This window comes from Magallana gigas, chromosome 3 (genome assembly GCF_963853765.1).
Source record: "Magallana gigas chromosome 3, xbMagGiga1.1, whole genome shotgun sequence".
NCBI lineage: Eukaryota > Metazoa > Mollusca > Bivalvia > Ostreida > Ostreidae > Magallana > Magallana gigas.
In genome coordinates this window covers 31057891-31075885 of record NC_088855.1, presented here as the reverse complement: position 1 = coordinate 31075885, position 17995 = coordinate 31057891, and the positions used below count along the sequence as shown (strand labels likewise).

Here is a 17995-nt window from a genome sequence, read left to right as displayed (position 1 = left end):
TGAAACTCGTGTGGAAGCATCCTCAGGCAGTGTAGATTCAAAGTTGTGAAAATCATGATCCCTGGGGGTAGGGTGCCGCACAATGGGGGGTCGAAGTTTTACATAGGAATTTATAGAGTAAATATTTAAACATCTTCTCAGAAACTAATCTTCCAGGAAAGCTGAAACTTGTGTGGAAGTATCCTCAGGTAGTGTATATTCACAGTTGTGAAAATATGACCCCCAGGGGTAGGGTGAGGCCACATTTGGGATGGGGGGGGGGGGTGGGTTGTTAAAGTTTTACATAGGAATATATAGAGTAAATCTTTTAAAATCTTCTTCTCAGAAACTAATCAGCCAGATGATTCTTTATAATTGTTAAGACTTTGGCTCCAGGACAATTCTTCGGCCTCACAAGAAGGTTTAGAGTTTGATGTAGCTTAATATCCCATATATAAACAATTGTAAAGGATCTTTTTGAGGACTGCAATACTCAACATGTGATATGACTATAAAATCATCCTGTTAAAAAAAGGGACTAATGATTATAAACATAAGAATATCCAGCGGGAAAAATGGATTTTATTTATACAGGATCTACATGTATTATTGTACATTGTCCAGATTGTTTGTATTATGACTTAAGCTGATTTTATCATACCTATTGTTCCTCAGGTGAGCGATGTGGCCCATGGGCTTCTTGTTTAGTTTTTTTTTTTGGTTTACAATTTGCATATTGCAGATGGTTTTCGTGCCATTATGCAATATACTTAGATTTTTTTTCATCTTTTACAACCACAACACCTGTTGCATGCATTTCAATATCTCAATTTAATATTAGTTTACACAAAGAAGGGAGAGTCTTCAACCCATTAGATTTTAAATAGTCTTTTACCTTATATAAAGCTTTAAAACTGTTGATTTTTTGATACTCCATTTTGATAACATTGAATTTGGCTTCACCAAGTACTAAAAACAGCGTCTATGTAAAGGAACATTCCCTGAGAAAGGATGTAACATTAACATACCCGCGTTCTGAAATACGTTGTCTGTCCAATAGATCGCAGTCTATTGACCGGCGGTCCAACAGATCGCAGTCTATTGACCGGCGGTCTAATAGATTGCAGTCTATTGACCGGCAGTTCAAAATAGACGCAAATATTTCATTTGTAATAAAACAACAAAATCCCTTTGATTAGGTAATAATTAGAATTAAATATATCATAGCATCCGTTTTCATTCTTTCGCCGGCTCTTGATCGTGAACAGGGTTGGTCTTCTTTCTAAAGATTTATTCAACTTAAACATAGGTCAATTTCAAAATAATGGTCATATTATTTAATGATATATTCGACTTACATATATCATAAATTCAAACAAGAACATTGGAAAATAATTGTGCAAACTTCTGTTATTTAATATTTTGTTATTTTATGGTCATTGCTCTCTGCATTGCACCTATACAAAATAAATGTTACATAAACTGAGTATGTTTCTCTCTATTTTTACGGGAATTGGTACATTAATTCATACGTTCATGACAATACAGAAATCTACGCTATCCAAGGCATCTTCTTTTCACCCCTCTCTACACTCTCGACAACAAAAAATGAATTCATCACCTAAGGGTAATATTCGATATTAAATGGACTTGTTTTCCCTTATATTTATTGCACTTTTTTATAATCTGTTGAATATAATAGAATTTTCAATTTATAACACGAGCAAGTAATCAGAGCTTAGCAACTTACATTATATTTTGTAACAATTTTAATAAGCTTACTGTATTAAAGGATGAGAGATGGTCCTTTATAGTTACAAAAAGATGACTGTACATTTATAAGTTAATCATACAACAGTTTACTGCTCAAAGAGGAGCGGAAAATCGTAAAGTTCAATAAATTCTATAAAAACTCTATTTTGCTATTTATAGAAAAATTAATCACCAATAGTAGGTGCTGTAGTTCAGCTAAAGCAGAATCTCCGATTAATAAGAAGCCAGTATTAACACTTAATTGCACCAAAAGGATAGTTTTCCAATAAACGATTACAATTAACTACATTTCAACGAGAAATCTGTTTGATATTTTCCCATACAATAATTCAATTTTAGCCGTGATCCTTTTTTTTAGCTCTCCCTTTCCTACCAACTGTTTCAAGCAATGTCCCGGAACTTCCGGTACACCGGGAAAAAAATTAATGACACGTTTACTTATCAATGATCTGTTTGAAGATTTCCGATACAATGTCTTATGAAGCTAGTAATTCTATTTAGAATACTTCCGTCCCAATAATGTATGCACTGAAAAATCTCTTTTTTTTCTTGACTATTGGCCCTAAATGCATAAGATTTATTTCCCTTTGCGTTGCAGTAAACACATTCTGGGATATTTATATTTTGCTACAGTCAGTCACTGGCTGTAGCAAAATATAAGACAGTGTAGCTGGGATCAAGATTCGTAATGTAATATTACGCTTAAAAATCAGGACACCATTTACGTGGTTCATTTTATTATTTTTTAAATAAACAAAAACTGATAACAAATGAATTACAATAAGAGTAAAATTGAGATTTAAAATATCATAATGAGCAAAAAACATATATTCATGAAATAAAACAATATCTATACAATAAATTAAAAGAGAAAAAGAACAACGCCGAATTATCAACAATCTCAGTCCGGAACTTTTGATTCCCGGAATAAGTCAAGAGACTTCTTCGAAACGTCTACAACCCAACGCGAACCCGTCACGTGATGTGGCGTTACGTCATTAGAGGCGTGACTGAAACTAGCGAGATGCGCAACAAGAATGCACAGCTCACGTGCCCATCATGATTCCTGTAAACTCCGAATTTTTAAGCACAACAATGTCCATTTTTGATGAGTTGTCTATGTACACTGAAACGTACTGTGATTGCTAGAAAAGAAAAGTAAACAAATTATATATTATTGATCAAAATCTATGAAACGGTTCTTAACAAGTCAACTTTATGTACGTGTGAGTTTGTTTTGATACAATAAATACACGTTTCACACGGTGGCCTTTATGGTTTGATTTCAATACATTTCACTTTATTTTTAATACAAAAGAATTGTGGTTAAGTTCAAAAAGTATAACATCGACCCCTCCATACAATGTTAACAATATTTAAAATTTATTTTTGAAATGTTAACTCTGGCACGAGCGCACTTGATACAACTGAAAAAAACCCCCAAATTAACGGAATTTGTATTTAATTTTTCCATACATGCAAAAAGGACCATTAAGAATGCTGTCTCTCATAACTCAATAGGTAGTTTTTAAACAGTTCAGTTTTTAATTATCATATTGAGAACTGTTTCCACAAAAGAGATTATGGGAGTACAGGTTCTCTATACAATTAAATGACAGTGAAATTGTTCGACGAGTTAAGGTCTACATTATCGAGAGACATATGTATATTTCCATATTACCTAAAACAGTTGCACTGAAATATTGTTCAATTGTAAGCTACATTTTGGTAAGCAATTTCTCCTACTACATTTGTCATCAAACAGTAAACTGCGTCCATTTTAGAGTAGTTTTGTTTGCTTATTCCGTGATACATTAAAATTGAAAGATGTGCAGATACATGCAACCGTAGCTGAAATAACAACAACTGTGCTTTTAGTGTTCGTTTGTTGATAATTGCATCCTTCAAATCCAACGATATTGAATACTGTGATACATTGGTATTATTAAATAAGTGTAAGTATATGAATAGGCTATTTATTAAAATCTTTTTTTAACATGACTTTACCTCTAATTCCACAAATCCAGAAAAACTGACGGTGAATGTTTTACTATTGCTTTCTACACCAATGACATGGCTCAAGGATCTGCAACAAAACCAATCAGGATCAAATGACATCTAGAATTCTATTCTTTACAATAGGATACCGTGCGTAGTGATTTAATCACTGAATGCACTTTAAACAGGTTTAAGAAGAACAATGCCAGTGCAAAAATGCAACACGCATGAATTAAATTAAATCAAATTTAAACTGTCCCAAAACGTTGTTTATTATCCAGTGAATTGAAAACAATTGAATGAATATACCGTTTACATGTACTACGTAGTAAGATTTACATATTTGTATAGGTCAATGGCTTATAAAGATTCGATATTCATGAAAGTAATAATTTTGCACCCATTGCACCTTTCATCCCATGAGTTGTAATTTTCCCCGTCAAATAATTGGAGGAAAAAATAGAAGAGGGCATGGTATTTACCATCATAATTATAGGTTTTGTTGCCGCGACCACAGGCGTAAATATCGCTGACAAAGGAGCTATCTGGGACCTATTTACTTTCCTTTTTAATTTTGGAGTGTTGATTGTAAGGTCAGTGATTAAGTAAACTTAATGATGGCAACAATTACGGGGTTGTTTGCCCTCCTATTGTACCAAAGGTTTACGTCCCTCGCCAGAAGTTCTGGCGGGGGCTGTGTGTGCTTTGGCCAAACCTTATATTGACATTCACATGGCTTCACAACACGAAATGTTGCTTCCTTCAAGGGACTGTGCCACGGCTCTGAGAATCTCAGATTTTGTTTGTGCAAAGTAGAATGACTAACTTGTAGGATGCAATTTTTTTTTTTCAAGAGCAATTTATAAAACCACAGAGTAACAACGAACGCGTTAGTCATCTTTAAAACTAGAAACGAGGCTCAAAAGAATCATAAAGAGGCTGATACTAAACTCGAAATATTAGTCTTAACGACGCAAAAAAGATTTACTTGCACATGCATCAAAACTTACACATATTTATTACATAACGAATTTATGCATATCTGGGATTTTATGGAGTCTTTCTTCTTGAGTTTGAATCTCCTGCCTTTCCGCTTCAAGCGAATATGTAGATTGGCAGAGAACTGGTATATCCCTGTTTTGGGAGCCGTAAAACGACCATTTCGGATGTTAAAAGCGTTCCCTCTCTGGAATGATCCGGCGGCGAAGGGCTGGAAAATAAGAACAAAACCTGAATAAACAGCACGAATTGATCCGAGAAAAATGCATGTCGACAGTAAATTATTCGACAATTAAAGCTCACTTGATGAAAAGAATGGAGTTCTATGAATGTTTTGCTATCCACAAGGACATTCTTTTTTAAACGAAGATGAAATCCAGATGTTATCCTCGGTAGGGCCATGACGTCAGCGGCAAAGAAGGGTACTTCCGCTCCGCTATTGTTCATGGCCGAAGCGCACATCCCACACTGAAACGAGCAAAGAAAAATCCAGTTTTAATTTAAATTGTTTAGAATATGGTCTTGTATCAAAATCAGACCTGTCAATTGTAATTAAACTCATCTGAGATGAAGTTTGTCTTAATTACTTTCTTCCCCGATCGAAGCAGAGAAAGATTCGCCTTAAGTAATTTTTTCACTATGAAATGGATGAAAACTCCCTTTCCTGTTATCAATTTATATAAATATGAGGCTGTTGGGAAATTATTGAGACATTTACTCTTATTCCGTAGGAAAAACATAAATTCTAAAAAAACAAATCACCGTTTAAGGAGTTTAAACATATACTTACTCTCTCAATGACCATTTTCTCTGCTTGTTTTTCTGCAGCCTCTGTTAAGGTAACAGTCAAAGTATATAAAAATGACATGGAACAAAACTTTAAAAAAATACATTAGAATTCTAATGTTTTTTCAACTGGCAACGCAACCATTTTATATATCAATTAATGGACGATATATCAATTTAAATACGATTGCATTATTATACGTAGGATTTATGAAACTCTCTTTCATCGTCTTTTCTGCTTTAGAAACGAAATAGCATTCGTGTTAATGAACCTGTTGAAAAAAAAAAACATTACACTATCCAACGAACCTTTCACGATATCCAAAAACTCGGTCATGAGCTCCTGTATCGTGACCTTTGCCCCTTTTGGACCTGGGGGTCCCGGTGGGCCTTGGGGTCCCGCTGGACCAGCTTTGCACCCCTAAAAATAGATAGGACGAGTCGACTTATGGCACATGAATAGTTGAAAATGTATATATCAATGTATAATTCATAACTTATTAGATAACTTATCAGATGCCTCTGATTGTTAAAATTCTGCATACATGGTCTGTTTTGCAACACAGAGAAACAGAGAAAAGATAATGGGAAGGGGGAAACAGCGAAGGAAACATACCAGTCTCTGAAGACGCTTGTTTTTTCGCTTTTTAGGAGTTGGTTTGGTGGGTCTTTTTGACCCCCTCCTAATGAACTGGAGCCAACTGTCTTTGCTGTCCACAGGACGCCTTCCCCCACTCCGGGGCTCCTACAAAGAGAAATGAGTGTGTCCTTGTCAAGGCAGGATGTTTTCAAAAGACATTGCATGCATGGTTCTCTCTAAATTTAATGTCTATGAAATCTTCTGCTTGAGCTTGTTGTTTCCGAAAAGGCAAATGTCTCGTAAGGTTGAAAATTTGAACCAATTTTTATGTAATAAAGTGTGATATTATTCAAAAATTCAATGTGATATTTGACGAACGTCACATTCTATGTATTCATAACAGTATTTGAATTTTTGTCGTTTATGTTTGGTAGGCATTGACAAAAAAAAAGCTATCGAGATTCTATCCTCTCTTTGCAGATATTTTTGTAAGGAAAAGTAAAGTAAAAACACTAATAACAACAAACAGCAAACTAGTTCTTGCGATTTGCATGATAAAAATTGCCAAAAATAATGATATTAAAAATTCCAACTTTTTTAAACATTGACTTAACATTTGATCGTCTTAAACAAATTCACTTAGCACTTGACCTGACCGGTTCAACAGACAACCTACGTATCTCTAATATTTCATGAGGAACATGATGTTTATGAAAATTAATCAGATAAACACGATATGAAATGTATCAGAAGTCGATTTCTTTTTAATAATTGTATTTCGTGTCAGACACTCGATTTAATAAGTTTTATTTAAAAAACGTCAGTGTAGAAGTGGTTTCAGGAACAAGTAAGGTGAGAAGCACTTTCCTCTAAATAGGAGGCCCTGTTGCTCTGCTTCCACCCTTTAAGTGACTACTTAGAAAATTGATTATCATCTTATGTATAATTTTACAATCTTGTATTTTGACACTGTTCTAATCAAACAATTATGTGAGGATCTGTATTTTTTTCAAGGTTGGATTTTGCTGTAGACATATCCATGGTTGAATTTTCCTGTGTCTTTAGATAGTACGCTATTCCAAATGTTTGGAGTATTTAGGAGTGGGGGCTTTGCATTCATTCATTCATTTATCATTCATTCATTCACTCACTCATTTGTTTAGTTTTTAAATTAATTTATTTTATTATCATTTTAGCGTTTCATACTCTCTTCCATGCATTGTTTTATCAAGATATTTAATAATAAACTAATAAAAATAATGAAAACCCAGAGTAAGCTGTATGCTACAGGTTTCAATCAAGATCATTATTAAGTTTATAAGCCTAATTGTAATTGAATCCATTTGTATGGCTGATTTGAACTGTCTTCTTAACAAAGACTCAAAACTCGCCAAGAATTAAGAGCCCAGACACAGTGTCTAGAAAACAGAGGTGTACATATTGAAACGGTCAATGAAAATACAATTAGCCTTTGCCGTATGGTGGGTGGCAACATTACAAAAACACTTGAAAATGTTGTTATAGTCAGCTTTAAAGTTGTTGACGAATCAAACATCATTATTGTACGACAGTAAATGTTGTTTACATTTCAAATACTCTGATTGTGCAACAATGAATCCCTTCTATTTAAAAGAGTTTTTCCCAGAAAAGCCAAACTTATGACATTCACATACTTTTTTTTAAAAGGGAAAAAATAAAGAATTAACGTACACACGAGTTCCGATCAATTGATTAGATTTTCAAAATTGAATATGAGGTCTGCTTTATTTGAAATTGATTGTCCTTTGTTAACTGTTGTTTGCAAAAATGTTAATAAAAGATAATTTAAATTGAAATTACCAATTATTCCGAAGTGTAATAAAAATTTTCAAGCGTTTCTGCATTGTGAAAAGTGACAAAAATATTTAACTAAATGACTAATATACATAATATCATGTGTAAATGACCTTTTAATCGTTTCAAAAGTAGGAATCGCGATCAGCGTAAGCTTTTTTCCAACCTTTTGTGCCATATCTATATCAAAATATATCAATAATGTTATTAAAAACTTCGAAAAATCACACATGAAGTGCCGAGTTCCGTTCTTATTTAAAACCGGAAGATGGTCTAGAACGATAAGCAGTGATACAAGTCGTTCAAAAGTGTGATTTTCGGCACCAGAGTACGTGCCGGGGCGGAGTCTCGAGGCGTCAACTTGCAGAAGTGCCATGACTAGGTATATTTCATACAGTGTGTTGTGACGATCTAATGATAGCAGGACATTCTATCCTAGGCGGTCCCCTGCCATTGTTCCTCTGCGACTCGCAGACGACCCAAACACCGAATTAAGCGTTCACAGACTTTGTTCAATCTGAGTAAATGTATTCAAGTCATTTGACCTCTGTGTATCTTGTATTTCTATCTATTGTCTAAATCACATTTCGCCATCTTAATTTACATGACTCGTATTCACAGATTATTGACACTAGATTAGTTTGCTACTAATGCCTTATATTTGAACATGTTTTTTTTTTAAAGAAAAAAGTCTTTATTTAACTTGGAACAATGCAGAATTGGTCGAGCTTCTTATTTCTTTTTTTATTGTGTTCAACACGTCGCCCACACTATAAGAAAAACAGTTCTTTAAAAAAGATAAATAGAAAGTATATTTCTAGCTTGAACGATTATTGACATGCAAAACGAACTCAATCATTGTAGTTTAAATTCCTCGTGGTTTTAATCTACAATATCTCTCCTGATATGCATCTATCTGGAAGAAATATTAAACGGTCTTTAATTTCTCCATTATTTGATCTTGTAAAGGTCAGAGGTCAAGGTCAAATATTTCAAATATGGCGACTTTCACAAAAACAACCGCAATGTACTTTATCTACGAAATGTTGCAAATTGGGACATACAAACTGATAATGTTCCGAAGAAGTGAATTTTTTTTTAGTTCGTAAATCACATAGGTGTGAGCATTTGACTTTTGGCATGATATAAAATTGATTCTACGCTGAACAGCAATAAAACAGATTTGGCGAAATAACTTGAATAACTTTTTAAAGTGGATTAATCTGAAAGTTGAAAAAAGTCCTGTAAACAAGGTTTATTCGCTACCTGTTCCGAAAGAATTGTTAGTAATAATCTTAAAATTTGCAAAAATGACACGTCTAGGTTAGTTTTAGTTTTGAATCCAAAATCGATATGATATCTAAAAAAAATATCTTCAAATTTAGAGGCCAGAAAACCATTTAGAGTCCATATACAATCAATCAAAACTATGTCCTAAGTCCTGAAAAGAACTCTATATGGACCATGTAACAGAAATGTATCAGACAACACATGTTGTAGGGCGAGCCCCAATTTTACACCAGATGAATGGAATACTTTCACGGTCATTACATTCAGGGAACGTACAATGTACGTGCTGAAGTTTAAAAAAAAACAAATAAATTTTTATCGAAACGACATAAATTAACAGAAATGCTTTCGCTGACAGCTTTGATCAAAACTATTTTAAATGCGTCGATTCGCCGGGGTATTTGGGTGCCAATGTTAGTTACCTATTTTGCATTAGCATTCTTCGTTTCTTTCGTACATTCTCTTTGAATTTTAAAACACAATTAATCTTGAAAGCGTTGTTTGAGGTATTTTACTCAATGGATTTTTGGGAGAGAGGCGACAACGTTCTCCCGTTATTATTGTAGGCACATAGAGAAAATAGAGATGAGACCCGGGGTTCTATGTTTATAAGTGTTGGTGGGATTTCTATGTATAGAGAGAAAGTGGTGGGAGATCAATGAATGCCTGTTATTATCAATCTGTATCTCCCTCGGGAGGCTGGCGAATCAACGAACCGTGAAGTGTTCTCAATCTATCATAGATACTCGATCTGACAACCCACGGAAGAGGCAAGAGATACCGATTATGACTTCCGTGCATTTATTTACGCTGGGATGAAGAAATAGCGGATCCCAAGCTTAACCGATCGGGGAATTTGGAGATGTTTTGTGTTTTAATACGTTTTTATCTCTGCCAAGATTTATTTTTGGGGTCGGTCTTAACTACGAGTTAATTTCGTCGTCTGACAAATATACTTTTACATGCACCGCAGTGGCGAATTTTTATGATTTTTTTTTTCGTGTAATATCATTTCCTTTAAGAGTTGTTATCGCAATTCTTTTGTCAAGCATTAACTCTGCAATTGTTTGTTAGAATTTATTGACGGAAATTTGGTCATTTATATAATATATAAGATAGTTAGTGTGTTTAATGGTATGTTCAATCTTGATGTTATCTGAATAACGCGAAAAGTTAAAAATCAGAGATGCCGTTGGCAGATAAGGTTGTTATTTCCATAATATCTTTGAAGTTTTTACTTAAACTTTTCCGAGACGGTGTTCAGAAATGAATAAAAATGTCACCTCGACCTCTTTATTGAAATATTTTTGAAAGAAATTCAAAATATATAATTATTTTTTCTACATTTGAATTTCCATAAGATCAAATTGGAAGAAAACGAAAATATTTTTTGCACCACAAAAAAGTCGTCAACGAAGATGAAATGGTTTATTAATGAAAACGTTTCTAGACAATTAAATTTCTCAAATGCAACCCCGTGAAAAAATCCAAAAGAATACAAAAAAAAGCGTGTAGACAAAATGTCTGTGTTTCATCAATCACCGAAATACACCGTTGATCTCTTCTTTTAAAATCCTGACATTAAGATTTCGCCTTTTTTCTAAAGCTAAGGCTACTCAATTTGTTGCATATAAATTGGTACTTTCGTTGGCGCTATCCCCAGCACTACCCCGATCTTGTTATTGAGCACCCGACTCGGATTCCTTTGTACTTGCTTGTAACAAGGCGTGTGCCTGACTTGTCATTGCCCAATAAAACAGGGGTACAAACCCAGCGTTTCTAGTCTCCGACACAGACAATTTCCCGCGACAAGCTGATATTTATCAAATCGGTGGCGTTTAGTTTCATTGCAAAGCGTGTAATTTCAGTAAGTTCTCCTTTCGCCCATTCATGGCATATACTAGTAGTATAGATAATAACAAACATCTTCATTGAAGCTTTTTCCACCTTAAAATATACAACTCGCCCTTTACAAGTTTTTCTTTTTATTTAAGGTATAAATTTATGAATCAGAGAAACTAACGTCTTACCTCTTCGTTGGTCTCAAGGTTGGAAAATGTATCTGGATCGGTCATAAGGTCTTTAAAGGCAATTGTATCCTCTATGGTTAAAAGTTGCAAAAGAACGATGACCAGCACCATTATGCTAGCAAGTCGCAATACTTCCATAATAACAATGATAATAATTATTTAATTCACACAGAAATCGTTCTTGTGGTCCCGAATTCAATCAAACACTTAACGATCCAATCCAGAAAGGTAGCACAAAAAATTAAACTCTGTCTTCAGGTACAATTGCAGGTATTCAAAATTTATAGCACGTAAAAATACATCACGGCTTATCGAATGGGAGAGACTTTATGAAGTGTTTACGCACACTTACACTTGGAATTGAAGCGAAATTCAATTAATGCTTTTTTATTATATCCATTGCAAGGAAGATTGAATTCTTGATATTTTTAAATTGTTGGAGTATATGATAAAACATTACTGCTAACAGACTTCAACGAGCGAAGTCGCTTGTCGCGTTGACGCAAAATACGATCGGACCGCGAGTATAATTTGAAAGAAAAAAAAAAGCTTCTCGCTTTGATAAGCACTGCCTAAGAAAGCCAATCAGGTTTATAGTGGAATACAAGTGCTTTACGACAAATGCCTGGGTGTTTGCAAAGCGGCCTTAGCGGTTACTTACTGTACGGTGTATCCTTTTAAATAAACACTCCGGACCACGTGAAAATCAAATAAACGCGCTCAAACATCAATGGGGGGATTAGGCCTAGAGTTAACAGTTAAAACAGAGATGCAAAGACATAAGAACTTAGAACCACCACTATTATTTTCTTTTATCTCGATGCTTACCTTTGTATTGAAAAAATAAGGAAAGTCCTTTTCGCGCCTTTTAGAAATCTTAATGGGACCGTAATACCGGGATTTTGACAGGGTGTGTCATTTCTGAAATAACATGTTGAAATAATAAGATATGTTTTTGACAAATTAATCGCTTTCAAATTCCAGACAATACAGACATGTATTTTTTTTTTGTTAAAGTCCAACGAAACAATATCACCTGAACTGAAGCACGTATACGAATATATGTACTTTTTATTCGGTAATTCACATGATTTTGCAGCCAATTAAAAATAAAACAAATAGACCTAATTGTATATATTTTTAATTGAACCGATCACCAAAAAATTATGATTTAATATTGTAACAAAAGTTCTTGAGATTAAGCTAAAGTTACGGACATTACGTTTTAATTAATTGTAAGGTAATTATCACTGAAAAATTTAAACTTTCCATTTTGTTCTCACTGGTAATTCAAAACGTCATTACTATAATCTGTGTGTATTTAGTTTTTCTGAAGAAGATGACAAAAATATTCTTAAAAACAAGACCGAAAGTTAAACTTGTGTTCAAGTATAGACATATTTTCCCTCCTATTTCTGTTTATAATGTCATTAATTTGAAAATATACTTGGAAGAATTGGCCCTTATTCCTATGAAATGTACTAATACAAATTAACGATCAATTCATTTATAGTAACTTTTTATGGATAATCAAGAGATTTAGAAAGGTGTTAATGTAAGCAATTAAAAATGCTTTCTTTGGATGTACATACGGGCCATCGAAGTTGCGATTATTGCAGAAAAAAATGCACAAGCCAAGGGTTTACGATCCGCTCCGCTCTAGAACCCTTGGCTAGCGAAGATGGAGAATAAGCAAGGTTAACTTTCCCATTTATTAGTTCACCTGAACCGAAGGTTCAAGTGAGGTTTCCTTATCACACTTTGTTCGTCACCCGTCTGTGAACTTTTTAATTCTGCTCTAGAATCCCTGGGCCAAAATTCAAACTTGTTACAAAACATTGGTATGTCAAGGGAATTTGAAATTGTTGAAATAAAGTATGAACCCGTATTAAAAGGAAGATAATCAGGAAACAGTGAAAATATGGTTTATGTCTGTTAAAATCTTCCCAAGAAGAACTGCACCAGATATACCAATATTTATACCAAATGTATATGAAGTACAATTAGAAATTGTTATAACTGTGAACCCCGGACAAATACTGGGAATATTCAGTTAATTAATGCAACTTAGATCTTGGATATGATGTCAAACGAGTAGGCTTCTTTTTTAATACTGTTTTTATGTATTGTTAAATCTTGGAATTTAAGAACTTTTGTTAGTTTTACAATATCTTAGAAGAGTTTCATTTTCATGAATTTCGAAAAAGATATAAGAACTGTTGTTCATGTGAGCAATGTGGCCCACGGGCCTTTTGTCTTTTAAAAAAAAATCTTGCAATTGATGTGCACTGTTTACTGGAAAATTGTTGATAGTCCCCTTTTCTCTAGATTGTATCGTAAAATCAAAAGGAAAAGTAAAATAATTGTTTTAAACAGCCCTTATTTCACTGTTACGGGGTTGGGGATTGGGGTCGGGTGGAGGGTTGAAATTCTTCGCTTGCCAGACAAACCTACATGTATTCACTCCTTATACCCCCTCGTCATTGTCTTGCAAAAAAGGGCGACATACACAACATGCAAAAATTTTAAAATGTTGGACAAAATACATGAAAACGACTTCTTACATACAACTTGATTGGAATCAAAGACCTGTTATGGACAACTTGGATTCAAAGGTATTCTTTAATGCAATGGTACTTAGATAAATACCACCGATGAATTTATTATGAAGTTCTTGTATGGGGGATTTGCAACAGCTAGATGAACTAGACAACGTTGTATTTTTGAAGCCTATGAGTAACCCTTACAATTAATATAAGGGCGTGATTATTCTTTAAAAAAAAGGGGGTGGGGGTCCATACACTTGCTTATTTATTTGACTTTAGAAGGTGAATTGCAAGATTGCACTGATACTCTGAATATTTGTTCATTAAAAGAGGAAAGAGGTGATCGAAATCTCGTCAGAATGAACAATCATGTAAATCCCTAAATTTTATTCATGAACGCTTATAAATGAGACAGACTCAATTAATATAGTTAAATTCATCTCGAACATGTATATCATTACCTTAATTAAGAGTAATTGCACTCAGGTGTGCAACGAGTAAATAACGATTCATGTCACAATTTGTTGAGCTTTTAACCTACGGGAGTTGCTACAAAGAAACAGACATACATTTTTTTCCATTGGAAGGTTTACAAATAGCTGCTATTAATTGGTGTGGGGTTATTTTTTTACTTGAATTGTATGGAATTTTTCATTTTTTTGTGTGTGTTTGTGTGTGGGTATGTACACGTAATTGAGGATACGGGCAATGACCCCTTTTAATTTATTGGGTGCATGCTAAACAGATATAAATCATGAGAGATGAATCATCCGACGGAAGCAACACGTTAAAAAAAAAGTTTTAAAAAATGCATGAAATCTTCCGAAAGTTAATTTTGCTTATAAATTATTTTTAGTTCTCACACGAATTATATTCAAAAAAGTAAACCTACATTTGGAACTCATCTACATGTTAACAATATTTTACCATGATTTTATTTTAAAAGATCGATGTATTTCTTTGTGCAGATTTCTGTAAATCTACAGGCACACGAATTATTACAACCACCTGGTGATTACATCATCTGGTGCTTGAGGACAGGACCACCTTCCTTTCCATCACCCAACCCAAGAATAGTGTCATGCTGTAGATTTAGAATTTACTGAGTGGGTGCAGGGACGTGCATACGTCCCTGGTGGGTATAAATACAAAATTTACAACATGACAATAGACCCCAGGGACTTTACTCTTTTCTGTCATTAAATTATCCTCTTGTAACATATTTCTGATCTAATTTGCACTTTCATTACGAAAATTGCCTAAAACAAATTTTCAAAAGCCATACCAAACAATATATATTATTGTATCATATGTTTAGATGCCAGGGTATGGTTTATTAAATTATCTAAAACGTTTTTGATAAAAAAAAAAACCCAACAAAACAATGTTTCACACTGAAGGTACAAAATACATCAGAAATATGTGATAAGAAAGGTAATTTAATGAAAAAGGAGTAAAGTCCTGGGAGCTATACATGGGGGTGGGGGATGGAAAGGGGGAAGGTCGGTACGTCCTGTCCTCCTGAATTAAAGCACCTGTGCTATACATCCCCTCTTCACTTTTTTGCTGCGTATAACGCTAGACTGACTTTTGCAAATGTCTGTCACATCCATATTTGACTTATGAAACCAATCAGATGGTAATGATTATATAATCCCTCCTGAACAAACTTTACTCATACAACCCCATTTAATAGTCCCAGGTGAGCAATGCGTAACTTTGTCCCCATTTTTGTTTTCAATTTTATCCGGATGATATTGTTTCTACTTTTAATCCATTTCCGGTTGTGGAATAAACACACTTCGACGCAATGCACGTGTTCACGTTGTAGATTATCGCGAAGTTTAGAAACATGCAGGTCTCAAATCCTAATAACGTTAAGATATATAATCTTAGCGCTGGAAAATCTTTGCCAGAATGGCTTTCTGACAGGTAACTTCATGCATTTCACATGAAAAGTATAAAATGTGTGTTAAGTGGTTTGACGGAAAAGTGCCAGTGCTTCCGAAGAGTTTAAAGGAAACTTGTAAGTCAGAGTGTGAAACATGTAAATTAAATACAGTCTTTTGTATTTTCAGGCAAAAGCGCTCTTTACAGAAGCAGGACATCGATGTAAGACGGAGGATAGAGCTCCTGCAAGATTTTGACATGCCAACAGCAAGTCAATGTGTAGGGGTGTCTCCCGATGGACAATACATATGTGCCACTGGTACATATAAACCGAGACTAAAGTGTTTCGATACCGCTCAGATGTCACTCAAGTTTGAAAGAGGTCTTGATTCCGATGTTGTAAATTCCACATTCCTCGGAGAAGACTATGGGAAAATAGTGTTTCTTCAGTGTGATCGATACATAGAACTGCATTCACAATTTGGAAGATATTACAGACTTAGAATACCAAAGTATGGGAGGGATATGGCATATCATTTTCCTAGTTGTGATTTGTTTGTAGGTGGCATTGGATCAGAAGTGTACCGAATTAATCTAGAGCAAGGAAGGTTCCTTAGTCCTCTGACCACCAAGGCTCCAGATACTAATTGTTGTGAAATTAACCCAGCTCATGGACTACTCGCCTGTGGAACCAGTGTAGGAACTGTTGAATGTTTTGATCCGCGTGTCCGCAAAGCTGTCGGAACACTAGATATTACCTTATCAAATCAATTTGAAGATGTTCACGAACTGCCTAAAGTCACTGCACTGAAATTTCGAGATGCTCTCAATATGGGCGTAGGAACAAGTACTGGTCATATATTGCTTTATGACATTCGTTCCAATAAACCACTCCTTGCAAAAGACCATCATTATGAATTGCCAATCAAATCGATCGAGTTTCAAGATTCACTGAATCTCGTTATTTCAATGGACTCCAAAATCTTGAAGCTCTGGGACCGTGAAACAGGAAAGCCCTACACCTCCATTGAGCCAGGTACACCTCTGAATGACCTCTGTCTTCTACCCAAGTCTGGACTTCTGTTCATGGCCAATGATGACCAAAAAATTCTGTCCTACTACATTCCAGCTCTGGGAACTGCTCCCAAGTGGTGCTCATTCTTGGATAACCTGACAGAAGAGTTGGAAGAAAGTACTGCTCAGATAGTGTATGATGACTACAAATTTGTCACTAGAAAGGAGTTAGAGGAGCTAGGCCTTGCACACTTGATAGGGTCCACGTTACTGAGAGCCTACATGCATGGCTTCTTCATGGACAATAGACTGTACAACAAGGCTAAAACCATTGCTGAACCATTTGCATATGAAGATTACAGAAAGAGCAAGATTCGAGAGAAGATTGAACAGGAGAGAGCCAATCGCGTCCGTTTAAAGAAACTTCCCAAAGTCAACAGAGATCTGGCAGAGAAACTGATGGATGTGAAGGAAATTGGAACCAACAAGAAGAAGGTGAAAGAAACAACTACTCTGCTAGAGGATGATCGGTTCTCTGCAATGTTCTCCAACCCTGAATTCCAGATCAATGTGAATAGTGATGAATACAAGTTAGTCAACCCAGTGGTATCAAAGTTGGACAAAGTGAGGAGAAAGAAGCAGGCTAAAATGGAGCAGTTTGCTGAAGTGAGCGACGAGGAGGGCAAGAACATGAGCGAGAGTGATAGCTCAGATGATGAGCACACCTGGACGAAGGAACTCAAAGACCAGCACAAAAAGCTACGACGTGAGGCAGCGCAGGCAAAACATGCGGAGTACATGGAGAGGAAAAACGCACCCAAATTCTATGAAATCAAAGATGGAGTTGATCTGGACAGCAAAGATGGAAGTCAGAAAAAGCTGGCCAAGAAATCTCTAGGAGAAAGATTGCAAGAGACTCGGGATGACAGTATTGTGTCTAAATCAGGATCTCTTGGTAGTAGAGAGATGACATTTACCTTTAAGAAGAGTGAGAGGGAAGTGAGGCAACAGCAGCAGTCTAGAGAACACCATAAAGAAAGGAAGAGCATCCGACGGTCAGCAGGGGATATCACTAAGACTCTTAAACAAAAACCAAAGTTTTGGTTAGGGAAGAGAGTCAAATGATATTTTTGAATACAAACACTGCAGTGCAATACACAGTTTTTCTGAGTTATATACAATGTACTGGACAATAAAAAGTTATTGTATGTACTGATGTGTCTGAATTAATAAACTTTGTATATGGCCAAGTTACTCATGGTTGTACCTGGTGTAGG

At 35.1% G+C, this 17995-nt stretch overlaps 2 protein-coding genes across 2 annotated transcripts; one reads left to right on the top strand and one right to left on the bottom strand.

The window, feature by feature from the left end:
* Nucleotides 1–2472: 2472 nt before the first annotated feature.
* Nucleotides 2473–11941, bottom strand: LOC105322327 (adipolin). Its single transcript, XM_011420971.4, has 8 exons — nucleotides 11269–11941; nucleotides 6152–6280; nucleotides 5845–5956; nucleotides 5540–5580; nucleotides 5053–5217; nucleotides 4761–4960; nucleotides 3760–3838; nucleotides 2473–2897 (listed from the first exon to the last, which is right to left on the bottom strand). Exons 1-8 carry the CDS (start codon nucleotides 11404–11406, stop codon nucleotides 2799–2801), a joined length of 963 nt encoding a protein of 320 aa, XP_011419273.3. The 5' UTR covers nucleotides 11407–11941; the 3' UTR covers nucleotides 2473–2798.
* A 3643-nt stretch (nucleotides 11942–15584) lies between these two features.
* Nucleotides 15585–17966, top strand: LOC105322326 (nucleolar protein 10). The gene is made up of 2 exons (XM_011420970.4): nucleotides 15585–15746; nucleotides 15893–17966. The coding sequence occupies exons 1-2, from the start codon at nucleotides 15667–15669 to the stop codon at nucleotides 17841–17843; spliced, it is 2031 nt and encodes a 676-aa protein (XP_011419272.3). The 5' UTR covers nucleotides 15585–15666; the 3' UTR covers nucleotides 17844–17966.
* Nucleotides 17967–17995: the final 29 nt, after the last annotated feature.

Excerpts from the sequence above, each read along its gene's own strand:
- LOC105322327 (XM_011420971.4), bottom strand. The coding sequence starts at position 11,406 with ATGGAAGTATTGCGACTTGCTAGCATAATGGTGCTGGTCATCGTTCTT. Across the intron at positions 5,957-6,151 it reads ACAAGCGTCTTCAGAGACTG|GGGTGCAAAGCTGGTCCAGC; the intron begins GTATGTTTCCTT and ends ATCTATTTTTAG. Across the intron at positions 5,581-5,844 it reads GTTTTTGGATATCGTGAAAG|AGGCTGCAGAAAAACAAGCA; the intron begins GTTCGTTGGATA and ends TTACCTTAACAG.
- LOC105322326 (XM_011420970.4), top strand. The coding sequence starts at position 15,667 with ATGCAGGTCTCAAATCCTAATAACGTTAAGATATATAATCTTAGCGCT. Across the intron at positions 15,747-15,892 it reads CCAGAATGGCTTTCTGACAG|GCAAAAGCGCTCTTTACAGA; the intron begins GTAACTTCATGC and ends TTGTATTTTCAG.